General features: G+C 40.3%; 1 protein-coding gene across 3 annotated transcripts in view; it reads left to right on the forward strand.

The window, feature by feature from the left end:
• The window catches only part of LOC119895143 (vacuole membrane protein 1-like), a 57,377-nt gene extending 50,082 nt beyond the window's left edge, over positions 1-7,295 (forward strand). For all 3 annotated transcript variants that reach the window (XM_038708029.1, XM_038708030.1, XM_038708031.1), the window contains 2 exons: positions 3,077-3,179; positions 4,333-7,295. In XM_038708029.1, coding sequence (XP_038563957.1) covers positions 3,077-3,179; positions 4,333-4,476 — 247 coding nt within the window. In that variant the 3' untranslated portion in view covers positions 4,477-7,295. The remainder of the gene's footprint in view (positions 1-3,076; positions 3,180-4,332) is intronic.
• The last annotated feature ends 9,660 nt before the right edge of the window (positions 7,296-16,955 follow it).

Here is a 16,955-nt window from a genome sequence, read left to right on the forward strand (position 1 = left end):
CAACTGGAGAACAACTGTTATAATAAGAGCCACACGTGCAGGCTTTTATGGTTGTAAAAGACTTTTCATTATTGTAATTATTATCCTTTTTAACGATCCCATATTTTTTTCCTCTGTAGAAGAAAAAAAGTCAGAAAAGTCAGATTTTCTCTCTTTTATACTTGACAATAAATGTATTTCCATTTATATTTTTGGATGCAGAGCCACACAAAGGATTGTCATATTGTCATACTAAATACAGAAGAATTGCTTATTGCTAATAATATACAGCATTATATTTGTGTGAAAATCCACACTGTCCATTTCTGTCCTTTACTGCCACATTAAATGATGAAAAACACAGATTGAAGACAAAAACTATAAATTGAAGCTGTTTCAGGTGATTGAAAAAAAAAATTCAGACATGAATCTGTGAGCTTTATTTTCATCACAAGTAGTTCTGTTTTATAGATTTAATTAGGAACAAAATTATTAAAACTAACATGCATGCTCTTCTACTTTAGTATTTTTTTTACAAAGTCATGCTTGTTCATTTTTTGTTATAAATGAGCCTTTATAGTTAATGCAGAATTTGGCGAGAGCTCTTTGAGTGTAAAAATCTGACTTTCAGCTTTTTAAAAGGTGCTGTAAATAGTTTTGTTCAAACTGATTTATTTCCCTATTTCTCAAGGCCACAGTGTTTCAGAGCCTCACTCAGGAACAAAGATACAAGCGAGGAGTTTTCTGTTACTTTCAAATAAAGCACAGGATTATAACAAACCAGTTGTTAAAGTTTGCTCAGTAGCTGCTGAGTAAATAGTTCAGGCTTATTGTTTGCCAAATTACATCTTATGGCTGTTAAAAAATTTCAGCTTCTAGTCTTTTCCCTCCTCGCCTTGTCTCAACTTGGAAAGAACTCAGAAAATACTATTTTAAATTTCAATACTTTTACTGAACATTCACATCCATTTTTACAACAGTTACTGTACAACATTACATACATTTAATGCATGCACAAGTTACACGAATTTCACATTTAATTCCAGTTCACAGGAAGTTCATTTTTATCTCAGACTAAGAAAGATAATCTTGTGAACAGAAAGATGTTCAGCACAGGTACTCACGGGTAAATTATGAACACACTTACAGCAGAAATTCTTAAATCCAACAATTTCTTAACTCCTTCTGCAGCAAGTGAAAATGTATTCCCCAAAAGCACGAAATGATCAGTTTCTTTAATGGAAAGACCAAGAGACTGTCCTGACTCTGAGGCATTAAAAACATGTTTTAGACTGCTAGCTTTGAGCTTCTTTGTTGGTGGATTTGCCCAGGCTCATGACTCAGTATTGCTCATCGTGTAGGAGATGATTCGCCCGCCATTTCTGAAAACTATTTCTTTCGCTCTTTGTTCTTGCCCCTTTACTTTTATCTACTGCACTAGTGTATTTTTCCCATGCTTTGTAATCTTTCTTTTTCTTGTGCAAACTCCTATTTGGCTTTTCATCCAGGTTATGTATTTATTATATATTTTAAAATTAGTTTGGTTAGTTTCTGTGTGTAGATGTTAGTGCTTTTGTGAAGTGGGGGATGGGAATAGGAGAGGCTTTGTTTCCCTCCAAAAAAAAAAAAATTCCTAGCTTGATTTTTGATACCGTGTGTCCCAACTATTTTCTATTGTGTAATTTAAACTGGGATCCATCTGTTAGACTTCCTGTCTGCTTTATGCCCATTCACATGTAGGATATCCATTACTTGGTATAAAGTTAATCATTACTAAAAGGTTTCCTTGTTGTAAACTCAATCATTTAACACAATCTGTTTTGTTTTTTTCCCTCACCATAACATAGGTGTGTATGTGTGTGTGGAGGTGGGGAGGGACGGAAATGACTTGTCTCCTTCAGAGAAAGTTATCAGCTATAAACTCAACCGTATGTGACATGACTGCCCACGCAAACCTGCCTTCAAATGTTTGATGTGTCTCCGAGCTTTGATGACGCCTACCCAACATGAACAAAAGACGTATAAGTAGAACATAAGGAATGTTTTGAAACAATAGCTCAGGGGATGTAATTGACTGTGTATAGCCACAAAAGACAGTAAGTGAAGGTCTTTAGTATGTATTTGTTTAGTGATTAATCACTAACTCCAGCCTAGGGATGGGCCACTGATTCGCTATTCTAGGGCATTCTCTGCAGTCTCTCACGTCTTTTTTTCTTTGAGTGTGTGTGTGTGTGTGTGTGTGTGAGAGAGAGAGAGAGAGAGAGCGAGCGAGGGGGCGGGGGGGGGTCAGTAGTATGCTTGTAGTTGGTGGCTAAATCTTGTAAAGGGTTTCCTAATATGGGCCGTCTTACAGGAGTGCCCTCCCTCTGTGGGCCATCCCCCCCAGATCTCAGCCAGTGATGACACAGCTCGGGTACGACTCACTTCCTCATTAATTGGCTGAAACCAGTTCTTACAGGAACCGCCTGTGATAAATGTGAGAGTTCTGAGAAGTCATTCATTTCTCCTCGCTGCAGCGGTAGAGGAGGCACTGCAGGGGAGTTGAACGAGTTCACGGATGTGTGTGTGTGTGTGTGTGAGAGGGAGAGGAAGCCGACTACGTGTGTGTGAGTGAGAGAGGAGAGGGGAGGAGAACGGAGCGGGAGAATGTGGGTGACTACTGCTGCCGCGGCTGCTGTATGAGGACCAGCCAACTTTATTCTGCCTTTTTTTTTTTTTTTTTATTATTTCCTTTTTCTTTTTACTTGTTTTTGAGCAGCATTGTTTTCTGTAGCTGTGGTACAGTGTGTACTTTTTTTCTGTGTGTGTGTGTTTGTGGGGATGAGCAGGGCAGTGCACTCGTTGCTCTCTCCGTCTTTCTCTCTTCTCGGAGAGAGGAAGCAGGGGAGACCGACACTGTACAGGACACAGGACAGCATGCCTCCCTTTGTTGCTGCCCTTGGGCTGGTGAGTAACAATGATGTGACGTGATTTGTGCCCCCCCCCCCCCCCCCCCCCCCCTCCCCCCCATGCCCCCTCCCTCTTCTCTCATCTTCCTTCCCTCCCTCTTTCCCTCCTTCCAACCCCCACCCCCCCATCTCTCTGTTGGTTGAGGCAGAGCTGTTCCACTGCTGGGTGCGGCACTGCAGAAGCCCTTCAGGGAGTACTTGGAGGCCCAGAAGGCCAAGCTGCACCATCGCACTGGAATGGGGATCCCAACTGTAAGTACAGGGGCCTTAGCCCCTAGCTCACAGCCTCTATTCATTCACATGTGCGCGCCAAGAAAAGAATGAGGGCCCCTTACTTTTGCCTCTTTCACTCCTTCTCCCTCCACTTTTTTTTTGTCCCTTTCTTCTCTTTATCTAAGCCTTCCTTTATATTTCTGACCCATTTTCTCCCAATGAACTCAATCAACTCTGTTTTCCCCTTCTATATGTATCATTTGCTTCCGATTAATCAATTTTGAATCAGTTTCATACATATTTTGTAAACCTACTTTCATGTTTGTAAGAAAACTGTTGATGTTGCAGATGTTACCATAACCTGTAGTGTTACATTAGATTACAGAGGCTTGTTTAGGGTCAGAATGACAGAGTAGGTTAGGGCTGCACTGGGCGGGCTGGAGGGGAGGGAGGAGAAAGAGGGGAGGAGGAGAGGGGCCAGTGTGGGGTCTGGCTCCACTCGCTGTATTGAACTGTACTACTGTAGTGCGGGGCGTGCTGACTCATGCTCCATCTTACCAATTGGGAGTGTGTGTGTGTGAGTGTGGTCACTCCCCTATGTGTCACACACACACTTGCACTCGGTGCCCCGCCTGAACCCAGCACTGACTGTAGACCAGGGCGGGGGCGCCCCCCTCCGCCAGTGACAATTCATCAAAACCCCCCCTGTCTAGAACAAAAAGAGCCAGTTGTAGATGTAGCCTCTTTCAAAGCTTTTTCTCTCTCTTGCTCTAAGTGATTCATTGAAAACGATTTTTAATGCGCTTTATGCGGAAGGAGGAGAAAAAAGGATAGACCTCTGTTGCACAAGGACAGATTAAGGCATTTCTAGAACAATGTTCCTTTTTTCTTGTAACTTGAGCCTCCTGCAGTTACAGGAGAGAAACGAAGGCAATTTAACTTTGTGGAGGCAGGCTGCAGGCTGGGGTCAGTGGGGGCGTTTGGAGGGAGGACGGTGGGGGCTGCCGCGTGTTTTATTACCCCTGATCTCTATCTGTCCTGCACATGGAGCTGAATCCCCACCTAGCCTACAGCATTAGGAGCAGAGGGGAGAGCAGGGTGTGGGGTGAAGGGGGTGGAGGATGGGGGTGGCCCTCAGCTTACTGACCGAGCTCCTCTCCTCTCTCTCTATTCTCTCTGTGGTTCCTGGCAGGAGGAGAGCTGGCTGTCGTGGCTCTTTGAGAAGGTTGTGGTCATCATGGTATGCTTCTTTGTCTGCTCCATTGTCAACTCCATGGCCCAGAGCTACGCCAAGCGCAAGCAGCAGGAGAAGGACTCAGAGGGCAAGACCGAGTGAAGGCCGGCAATAGCGACCACGGCGAACCATCCACTTCAGAAGCTCCCACCACTCCTTTGCTCCTTTCTGCTCTCCCCACTGGCTGATGTGCCCACCATTATCTGAAGCCAAATATCAGCCCCCATCTGGTTTCTCTCTTGTTATTGTAGCAACATGTTAATGTCGAACTTGGACTTCCATTCACTTGCTTTTGAAGCCTTTGCATTTGGTAGTGATTTCCGCGATAGTTGTCTGTAAGGTAGGTGCTCGTTGGGGTGCGTGTGAGTAAGCTGTTGTGTTAAAGCGTCCACGTCTGTTCTTTTTAGCAGCTCCTGAGCACGTGGGAAGAAGCTACTGGCAATAATTCTCCTCAGTGAGGCCTTAAGTTGCCATGTTTATGCCACTAGAAGAACCTTAAAGTCTTAAATGCCCATAGAGTCACGAACTGACTTTATTTGAATAAGCTAGGATTGTTACTTTTGATTGTGTGGTGAGTTATTAATTCAATAATCTATTTATTTGTTATCTATCTATATTTGCTGGTTTATTTATAATACATTCTGTATTTATTCCTGTGTTGTAGAGTTGCTGTGCAGTATTGGCTGTGGCTAGATAAGACATGAAAATGGATTTTAAATAACTGTGTCCACTTCAACTGAGCCATCTCATTTGTACATGTTGTAGAGCTCAAAGTCAGTTGTTAATGAATGTGTCACGCTGTTCATGGTGCTTTAGACGACTTCTTTTGTGCGTGCAGTAAAGCTCGACTTGGTACTTTAGAATGAGAAATGATAAACCGGCCATGAATCACCCTGCTGGTCCCTTTGTCTGCCCTTATTGTTCTGCTTCCAGGAAGAGAGCACATGAGTCAGCCGGGGGCTACTTTACCAGATGCAACCATATATTGAATCAGATCTACGTCTTTGCATGTGACACGGAGAGCGAGACGGAGATAGTAGGTTGCCGTTTGTGTGGCTGCCACATTTGTTGCTCTCCCTTTTATCTTTTATGGATTAAAGCAGATTGTGCTCCACTAATAGACTAGGAGTCTGCCCGGAAGTCTTAGCATAGCAGATAGTAGCTGTTCCCTTTAACTTGGAGACAGTCTGTGTCAGGGTAAGGGTTTTTCTTTGTCTTCTCTTGTCCAAAGCTCTTATGGACAAGTGAAGACTTTTTATTTTTACCCCAGATGAGGACAGCAAGCTCATGTTTGACATTACATGAGCAGCTCCTAGAACGAGACTCTGCATTTCATAAGATCAGTGATCTTTTCTTTTTTTTTTATGTGTGCCTTTGTTTGCTCATTGGATAACGTCAGCTGCCTCTCAATATATGCCGTACCTTCTCTTTTTTTCTTCTCTTTTTTTTCTTCGTAATTGCCAGTGAAATGTGCTATTTTCTTCTCCCTCTCTGTACCGCTGCTGTGCTACGCTGGACTGAGCACAGTGGGCGCTAGAGCAGGCGCAAGCAGGAGGGAGAGAGAAAAAAAACCCTCAAGCGCACAGTGAAAAGCGTCTGTGCCGTTACCTCAGCTGAACCTCCGAATGAACTCGTTGCACTGCCCCAGTCACGGAGCCAGGAGACGAATCACTCGAGTAGATTCAAAACAGAGGGGTACTGTTGAGTGGGCTGAACCCTGCGCTCTGCACCAGCTCTAGTCAGAACATTCACATCTCCTCTGTTCTCCTGTCATGGTAAGTCGGATTAGCATTCTTTTTTTTCTTTTTCTTTTTTTTTCTTTCTTTTGGTCATTGTTGTCGTGTCTGTACATGCGTTCGTCTCAGGCATGTCCGTCACTCTCTCGGCCTGTCAGATAGCTTATCAGACTGGTGTTGGCTGTTAAGATTGCAAGGCGACAACAGTCTGTAGGCTGTCTGACATTTCGGGCTCTTTCATCTGACCAGCATCCTGTTTTGTCCTCTTTCTGTTATTGCCATTGTCTCAATTAGCATCGGTTCCCATTCAGAGATGTGTGCTGCGATGTCACTTCCCTTTATCCCAACTGCTTGTGAAACGTCAGAGACATGGGTCTATTGTTTATTTCCTCCATGCTGACGTCTGGGAGGGTTTTTATGTGGTTTTTCATGTGGGGAACTGTGTTTTCGCATGTTTGCAAATGCAGATGTAGAGATGTCATTAGTGTACTTCTGTATGTGCGTATGTGTGTTTTGAGTTTGCTCCGTCCTCTTGAATTTCCAGAGAATCCAGACAGTACACACCTTATTGCAACACATCACATTGTGACACCCAGTCCTAGGTATGGTACACGCAGTGCTTACCCAGCTTTCCCCTTCCCTTTTACACTTCCCTCTTCTCTTTTTTACTGAGAACTTTCTTTTGTTGCTCAATACACACTTTCTTTTGTAGGAGGCTGCATTTTATTGGAGTTCTCCTGAGGGGGTGTTTTTCTAAGTCAGTTTCTATGGGCCACAAATTGGTAATTATACAAAGCTGAAAATCATTGCTTGACCAGTGGACACTTTTGCCGCAAAGCCTTAGTTTTATTTTAGATTTTTTTTCTATAACAGAGCAAAAGGATAAAACTTTTCCTGGTCATAAAAGCAAAATCATTGGATAACACTGGAATGGCTCGCTGGCTCGGAGAGTGTTGTTCTTGGCAGTTTCAGGATGTCCTGTTCCATAAGGGAGCCCCCTTTCTGGCATGCCTGTCTGAATGTGTGTGTGTGTGCAAGTTGGTCTAGAAATTCTGTTTATATTTCTATGAGTAAAGGCCTGTATTTCTTGTCTAATAGATGTCTGTGCCTGGGTTATTTTAAAGATGGTTGCACTGTTTTTTCCCTCATCTGCTTTCACTATAAATAAAAGTCTGTTGAAAAGAGTACTGGTGTTGTGTTCATTCTGTGATAAGTCTTGACCACACCGGTTGTGTTGACCCTCAGGCCTCCAAAGAATCTCACATGTCAGCCGAGAAAGAGGGACAAGGAGGAGTCCATCACAACTCCTAGATTTCCCCGTCTAATGTTTCACATCCAAATGCTTATCACATTACTGATTTGCTCCCTCCACACTGACATCATCTCCATTTCAGATTCCAAGTTAAGCCTTTTGCTGTGAGTTGTGAATTAAGCTACTCTTGTGCTCTTGTTGCAAATGCATTGCAAGCTGTATTTAGACGCAGCACTTATCTTAAAATAGAATTTGTACTAGTATTAGTAAATAATACTAACGAGAAGCACTTGATGCAAAAAGGGTTTTCTTGCAAAATGATTCTACCATTTGAAAAAAAGCTTCTTCTACAAAATGTTTGCTATGACCTACATACGGGTAACTTGCTATAAAATAAATTATGATAAACTAAATTTACATCTGACTTCTTGTTTTGTTGTTTCACAAGCATTTACAAAAACATACATGAATCAGTCAGTTATATTCACATATCATAAATTTTACACTATATACAGTTTTATGGGCGATATGATGCGGGTATTTTTGATCTCGGATCAGTTCTCTGAGGTTATGAAGTGAAAAAAAGGAAAACAGGAACCTGACCTTAGTGTGCATGAATACAGTCTGATCTTGTGTCCTGAGGTAAGGTGTGTGTGTGTGTGTGACCTGTGCTGAGAGACCCCTGTTGAGAGAAGTTCTGATCCCGGAGCAGCCACACCCTGAGCACCGTGAAGATGACTATTTCCACCCACCCACCCGACCCCACCCTACCCTGGGGCTCTGGCTGAAAACCCAACATGCAAATCCTGCCTGTCCAAACAGGCCGGGGGACTGACATTCAAATAATGACACTGCTTTTGTCCTTCCTCTCTTTCTTTCTCTGATCTCCCCATATGCTGTACACATACTACAGTCGAATCCGGTGGCGCTGGTTTATTTTCTGGCACAGCGTCCCTCCCACTCCCTCAACCCCCCACACACACACCACCTCCCTCACTGTCTCTCACTCTCCGGTTTTTTTCCTCTCCCTGTCAGCAGGCTAACCACAGAGGGATGCTGAAATATCACTGACTTCATCCACCACCCACCCACAAGTCCTTTCTGCATTTGGTTATCCACTTAGTTCCTTTCACACTCTGTCTCATTAAATTATGCTGACCATGTGGATTTTTTTAATTCCCTTTTTTATTCAAAATCACATTAAGGTCCTTTGTTTTCGTGAGTAGCAGTCAGGGGGGTCATATCGGATCATAGTTGCATGATCAGGCAGGCCGAAGGGTACAGAGAAAACATGCTTACCAAAGGAAAGTTGCAATTTATGAGGATGTCACCCAGGATTGCTCACTGTTTTATTCGCAGAACACACCATTTTTAGAAATGAGAGAAGAGACAGTATCAGACAATGTAGTGTCAAACTGATGTAAGGTTAAATGTATTTTGGGGGTTAGGGTTCGGAGGTATGTTATTGAAAAATATTTCTTAAGCTCAAAATTACAATAGTGTGTCATAGTGAGCATTTAAGTTGTGAGATTTGCACTGGAAATGGAGTATTTTTCATGTCTTAAAACATATCTAAAGGCAGTCAAACAGATAAATCCTTCTAATACCATTGGCCGGAAGTCAAGAAAGTGATTCTTTTTCAGTCCTTTCAAAAACTACCGGACTAAATAATAATGATGATAGCAATAATAACTTTACTTATATAAAATTTTTCTAAACAGAGTAAACTGACAAAAAAAGCCAAAATACTCCGAATAAAACCACAACAATGACAAGCATACAAAAATAAGACCAAACAGGATAAAATGGTTATGAATGTCAGAACACATTATATGTAAAGTGTAACTTTTGAGTTGAGTGAGATTTTTACGTTTGTGGATATCTCATTCTCTGTCCTACACACGCGTGTATATGCACACACACACAAATACACATCATAACTGTGGTTACTGTAAAGCCCCAGCTCCAAAAGCCTTTGTTTCCTTTATTGTGGCTTTGGCATGCCAAGATCAAACAGGCTTATCAGCGGCTTCAGACTCTTCATAATTCACTCCATCTGAGAGGAGAGATATTATTGGTCTCATTTGAATTAGATCACTAGGTCGATTCACAAAGATGGAGTGTCTGACTAAACTTATCAACAGGCACTTGGCTTGCCTCTGTTGTTGTATGATTTACAATTACTTAAATGCAATCACTGAAACCATTTCTCTCTAATGCACTATTTCTCCGATTGATTTTGACACAACAAAACACGTCTCCCTGTGCTGTGTTAAACTAAATTATGTGTGGGTATTTTAACAGAGCATAGTTAGGCAGGAGCATCTGCTGTTCCTGCCCACACAATGCCAACATGGCAGTCAGCCTAATGGCTGATGCCAGGTGGCAATGCCAGGGCACCGTGACGAAACACACACATCCCTCGCTCTTCCGCCTTGCCTTTTTCTCACTCCTATTCAAGTCAGGGAGTGTATTTGTTGTTGCGCTTTGAAAGACTGTTTGAATTAGCCTGTAGTTGTCTTTAAGCTTCGTCTAGTTGTGTTTGCTTGTGGGAAGGAAAATATTAAGAGGAAAATATCAGTGACTAAACTTTTTGTCTGACTTTGTTCCAAACAAATCACATTTTGGGTCTGTGCTACGTTCACAAAGGTTTCTGTGTTCATGGGTCAAACATAGAAACCGTTTTGTCTTTATGTGGCAACGTGTGATAACAGGACAGAGAGGAGCCGTATCTGAACAATGGGTCGTCATGCTTCTTCATTTGTCCTACCTTTTGTGTCCCGGGGGCTTTTGCCAAAGAAACTGCGTCACTCAGGTGTGTCTTAGATACACAGGGGAAGGGACTGCTGTAGTAAGACTGCGAAACACAATGAGAATCAGCATGCCTGAGAGGATCATGAGCATAGAATTGTAGCAATCCCAACACACTGATTCAGACAGAAACAACATACCCCTTTGATGTGAGAAGATGTCCCTGAGTCAGCCTCTGGAATGCTTGAAATCTGACAGCATGGACTCTCCTCTTCAGCAAAGGTTATCCTCAGGCGCTGAAGTGCACCTTAAGCACAGCTTTACATGTGAACGCAGGTTTCTGTGTCACGACATGATGCCATCTCAGGAATATTAGTCAGAAATGTCTCACAATGGCTTCCAAGCAGAACAATGCTGGGAATGCATGATCTGCCCTCTCCTTTGTATGTAAATTGGGCAACTCTAGAAAGAACTGGAAAAACTACCAATAAATATGTAGAACACCTTGATTTATTGAAGGGAAAATGCTAATGGTAACAGTCACTTTCCACTGTTTTCACTGTACTTACTGTAGATCCTTAGCACTTCATCATTTTTATGTAAGGTAACTTGAGGCCAGGGGTTTTCTGTTGCAATAAAAACTGAGTCTGCAGGCCTCTGTAACCTTGTGGATGTAACTCATAGCAGAAACACTGAACTTTCAATGACGTTGACAAAGAAACTGTGTTTAATGTGGATCAGTGACATCATGGCCGATACCCGAACCACTTATTAAGGTCGGTATCGGCACCAATACTGATCCGTTGTATCAGATGGGTCCCTTCCTAGGTGTACAAGTCTTTCAGAATCAAAGATAAAACAACAACTTCTTTCTACATTTTTCTCTGATGTTCAACAAAATACACATAGAAATCTATAGGACACACTACAGTATCCTCTGTGTCATCAAAAACATAACATTGCTACTACAAACTTAAGCTCTCAGCCTTTATGGCATTGCAATCAGAGCTAATTTTAGTCCTGTCCACATACTCTGCATGAGGCCTGTTTACCGCATGCAATGTGGTTGTATGCAGCGTGCCCATCAACGTGCTGCAAACAACCACGAAGAGCAAACAAAACCAGACACATCCATGCCAGACTACACAACAAACACACTGTGCTCCCAGCTCATGTGGACTGGCTTTTCCACAGTGATATTCCACCAAAGAATTTTACTGCCTTAACAACCTCACCTGAGCCCCCCCTTTCCCACCGCCCCCCAAAAATGCTTTATACTCTTGCTTTGTGTGTTACGGCAGACAGAGTCTAACAGGAGGCTGTCTGTATTAGTCCCACACACTAACAGGATTTTATAAAATGCTTACTGGAAGACCTCAGCTATCAAGGTTCATCAGTGCTTGACTTTATTTCCTAATCCAGTCAAATTGGGGGAAATGAAATTTCTTGGAGGAAATTAAACATTTATGTCCTTACCTCTGTTTTTATGTTCCCCCAAATTCTCAATGATATGGAAGTCCATTTCTGCCAGGAAAATTAAATTAAATTGAGGAAAAGTGAGTCTTCATGAAAAAAAAAAAATTACGAGTGAGTAATATTTTTTTAATCATGGCGTTTAATCATGACTGACTTGTCATCATTCAGGTGAGGAAGTAAACGGTTTTTTTTGTTGAAATCTTTTTTTCCTGAAATGTGCTTCCATAGAATTTATTGAGCACAGCCTTCAAGAGGCATTGTGTTGGTTTAGACATTTCAAACATGGTTTACCGTTTAATTGTTCCGACACACATCTAAGCCAAAATCCAGCGCCGCTGACCTGACATATATATTATGGCTGAGTCCCTGTGAGACTAGTGGCCCTTTGCACAAAATAAACATAATATGCAGGGTTACCGGGATTACTTTACCAGATGCTTAGATATCTGGCTTTCACAACTCACTTTGTGGCCCATGCTCTCTTTTGGAAAATAAACTCCCTCACCTCCTCCACTGTGTTGCAGTAAATTTTGCTGTCGCCTTTTCACAAGATGTTGCTGTTGGACCTCAGCTCTGATCTGATAGCTTACTCATATATTGTAAAAGTGTGTGTCAATTACAGGCTGCTGTACAGTTGAAGAAGAACACCTGCCATCTGAACAGTTTAGTAGTATTTATAAGGCAATTGAGCATCATAAAAATAGATATGGAACTGTTTTCTCACGTTATTGGTATTTATTGTGCACAAAATAAAACATTCAGATTACGATCTGACTTGAGAAGAACACTCCACAAGTCTTTGTCCTGCAGTAAACACCAGGCGTATGCGGTCAAGGAAAAAGAATCAGGTCAAGATGCTGACAGCTTTCCCCCTCCGTTTTAAATGAATGGCCTTCCATATTCACAAAGTCCAAACATGAGAACGCAGCGCAGGCAGTTGATATGCAAAGTGATTTTGAATGAACACAATACCAACCTCAAGTCATCACACAGAGCCACAACAGAGCTCTGCGACTTTCTAGCAGTGTCTCGTCTGTTCTTTTGTAAACATAAACAAAGCTAAACAAAACAGGGAACACACACAGAAAACATATTTTGTTACCCACTGCAGCTGGTTGTGATTACCGGGCAATCAAAGTAAAACAAACTATCAGATGGAATTGAGGCAGCGCTCAAAGTAACGCTGCCCTACAGGGGGCCCTTCCTGAGCCTCCTGAGAGAGAATTCAGGCAAACCCCTCACAATAAAAGAAGCTGTGGTAAAGATCGACCTTCCAGGTCCTAGACTGAGGACCTGCTGGGAATTTCACCTATATAGTCACTTTTACCTAAATATGGTGAAGATCAGATATGGTTTAAGTGTTCAAGGACACCCCCCGCCCCCTCTCAAAAACTCTCATTAATACTTACAGTATGTGGTGCTGCAGCTGGGACGCCCTGCTGACTGCTTTTACATCAGCTGAGCTGAAGGAAAGCACCAGGAAAGGGATTGCTGAAGATTACATTTATTTGATACACACTTCCAAAAGGCTTTCCTGTTTACCCGATTACCATGATGAGTAATCATGCCATACCCTTAGGCTCTGAAAACAACCACCGTTTGCTTGCCTCAACAGGGGAACTATTTTTTTCATGTCATTTTAAAAAATCTTACAGATGTCGTGTTTCATGGTATTTGGAGTTTCACTGCTGTGCTGTCACAGCAAGTCATCTGCTGTTATTTAACAGTGTGTCCTATCTGTATCGAATTCACTTTTGAAAGTCCTCCTCCACTCAGATATGCATTTTGCTTTTTGTTACGTCACTTGGATGTTTTACCTTCACTGTGCAGAGTGATGTATGTACAGTTTTCACATTCTTGAAGGGGGGGGGGTCTCTCTGTGCTCACCTTAAATCTCAGTTTAATACTTAGATGTAGGAGCAGGATTATATGTTATTAGTCAAGGTAGAGTATTTTTATATGTCTTAAAATATGCCTGGAGATGATCTTTGAAAATGTTAATAAAATTTTTTTACTAGATGGAAAGGGATTAAAGTGTTTCTGATATTAAGAAATGTAGTTGCAGTTCTGAGCTGTAATGCCTTAAACTGGATAAACACTTAAAAAAAAAAAAAGCTTTTCAAAAGTGCCTCTGTAAAAAGTAAAATTCAATCATTGAAATTAAAATGTTTTCAACTTTCAAAATATTTGAAAAGTCTAAATCTAAATGTCTATGCATTACAGTATAACTAGTTTAATACAAACTATGAAAAGTAAAGATACAAGGCATGTTTCTATACTTTAACAAATAAAAACACATTTTCTTTCTTTGAAAATTAACCCCTTTATATTTTTATGGCACTCTAAAGTCATTAGCTATCCAAGATGTCCTAAATAATAAGACAAAATTAACTGCTAACTGTTTATATCACTTTCCAATTTTACTTTGTTTTCTATCCAGTAATACAGGCTACAAAGAATATTGCATTCATGTTTGTATTTGAATCTCTTGATCCAGACTCTTTCCACCATTTTTGTAAGCTGCAGTTTGACATTTCTCACAACAAGGGATAAAAATCTGAATCTGAGCTTGGACGGTGCAAGGAAACAGCAACAAAGCTCTCACTCTGCTTCTTTCTACAGGTAGCACAAAGATCACAAGGAATCGTGGAGACTACCCTCGATGTATTGTCAACAAAGTGGTCACAGTGTGCCCAATACAATATCTAAAGATAAGAAAATGTCAGTCTGTTGTAGCTCTCTAAGATCAGTTACATTGTCCAGCATCAGACATTGATGCTGTCTCTGTGAGATAAAATAATCAGTCATCATGCACATTCCTCCGTAATCTGGTATTTTTATTGAATTCTTATTATCCTTTGATGCTGCATTTATTGTCTTGTATAATTATTGCCAATAGTTGAGGTAAAAATCTACATCTAGATGAAGTTTTGAACCACCAGGGGGAGTCACAAGCCTTTCTAGAATAAAATACATACACTTTTAATGAGGTATTGGCATTTTGTCAGGAGTTTGAATTGAACCAATGTGCTTCAATGAAGTGCAGCTATACAGGCAGATATTGGGATGAATGAAAAGTGGCATTTCACACCCTGAAAAGAATTCCCTTTTTCTTGCTGCCACCTACTGGTAGGAAAAGAGGGATGTAGACAGACCGTGCGGTGAATTACTACTTTAACTTTAATCTCATTATGGCTGTGTGGAACCTACTACAGCCAGCAACTTAACCTGTTACAGTTTCTACTTTTTCTCACATGCATCATTTTGACTAGGCCCTGTAGGAAAGATTAACATTAATGATGGCTCTGTTGTATTCAAGTGTCCCAATATGCCATCAGAGTAAGACAGTGAGCAATGAAAAGGCCTGATAAGCCTCCTCTGAGCAGCCTATCAATGCAGCTGGTTGTCCAGCATGATATAAGTAAAAAAATAAAATAAACCCTGGTCAAACCAATGTGGCCAAATATAAATTATATATATGTATATAAATAAAATCTTGCTAAATCTACATTAATATATTTCATTATTGTATTGTATTGTATTATTTCATTAACATATTATATGTCTGATACAGCGTTTCATTTAGTAACCAGCTGCATATCTGTCTTTATTTACAAGGCCTTGTTATCCACAACTGATATGACACCAGATCACAACTATCCTTGTACCAACACTGAACTGTACACTATACACTATAAACTGAATCAGGTCGGCTGAACTCTTTTAAGTCCTTTCTGAAAACATACTTTTATAGGAGAGACTTTCCCGATCTTATTTGACGTTATTTTATCCCTTTTATTTTATTCTACATTACTTATTTTATATTTGTCTTAAACGTGTATTTTAGTCTTTTCAATGTTTTCTTGCTTTCATCTTGTATTGCATTTTGTATTATTGTCTTTACACTTGTTAAAGCACTTTGTAACTTGTTTTTGAAAAGTGCTCTACAAATAAAGATTATTATTATTATTATTATAATGAAACTTACAATCATTTTCATTATCAGTCAAGCATCGTCATATGGTCTATATTTTTTTGGAGCAAACAACAATCCAAAACCCAAATGTATTAAGTTTACTATCACACATGACAAAGAAAAGCAACAAATGTTCACATTTGAAATATTTGTTAAAATTTACTCAATCTGATGCTGATCCTCTCATTTCCTGTCAGTTGACCAATTAATCTGAATAAACCTGAAGTTCCGTTTTTGCTACTGTTGTACATGTGTGTTGTTTTGTGTGACTGAATAACTTTGGCTATGGTCTAAACTAACTTTACCAACAGGAAAAAAAACATGAACGAGATACAGGGAGCAACAAAGAAATATATAAGCTAATTAAATTCAACTGATGATCTGGGACATGCTGGGCTTTCCATATAAATAGGTTTCAACATGGAGAGCATGAGAGGGAACTAACCTTTTCATTTTCTGGGAACAAAAATGTAAGCAAACAAGAGGAACTTTAAAGTTCCGCAGAACACCAAACCATGTTAGACTAATAACCACGTTTCACCCCATTCAGATGATCAGATTATGACTTTTTATAATGTGGGTGGAGGAAATCAGAGGAAGCAATTGATACCTCTGGTAGGAGAAGACAGACTTACCTTACACATTCTCACATCCTGCTGCTCTAAATACAATAATTAGGATATTAAGTGATTCCTCATATTTCTGGGAAGCGTTGGAACCATGTAGGAAAAAGTAGAGAAAAAGAGATTTTATCTCAATGGGTCCCCCGGTTAAATAAAGGTTAAATAAAAAATTTAAAAAAGGATACAGGGCTATATTAACGTTATATATTGAGGAATATGGTACCAAAAACTGTTGTAGGTAATGAGGATAGTTGAAACCTACACAAATGAGTTGCAGATTGATAAACAACATCGAAATAGTCCAACAAAAAAAGGTAATATAAACTGTGTGGCAAGTTTCTTTCAAACACTAAGCGTGAAACAGTTTCTAGATCAAAATAAAACACTGCCTCCAAAATTAATTTTGTGGACAATGTGATCAGTGTAAGATTTGTAGTTCAGAGTCAAGTCATTAACCCAGCTATATAACTTTATCTACTCTATGCAGAAAAGTACAGTAATTACAAATTATAGTTGAATTATTAGATTTAGTTTTAAGGCTTTGTCTTGTACCAAAAACCATAATTTAAGATTTTGAGTCGTTTTTGTAAGATATTGCTTGCATTTACTGAAGAAAACTACAGTGATGGTATATTGTTACAATATATTTAAAAATTAATCAATCCAATATAGTACACTATGACTTTATACACTTAGGCTATCTGTTTTGTTTTTGAGTTAGGATAAGTAGTTTTTTTTTTTTTGTTAATTTAGAATATTTACGGGCA

This window comes from Micropterus salmoides, unplaced genomic scaffold (genome assembly GCF_014851395.1).
Source record: "Micropterus salmoides isolate LMB-PRFRI ecotype aquatic unplaced genomic scaffold, ASM1485139v1 Ms_hic_scaffold_9, whole genome shotgun sequence".
NCBI lineage: Eukaryota > Metazoa > Chordata > Actinopteri > Centrarchiformes > Centrarchidae > Micropterus > Micropterus salmoides.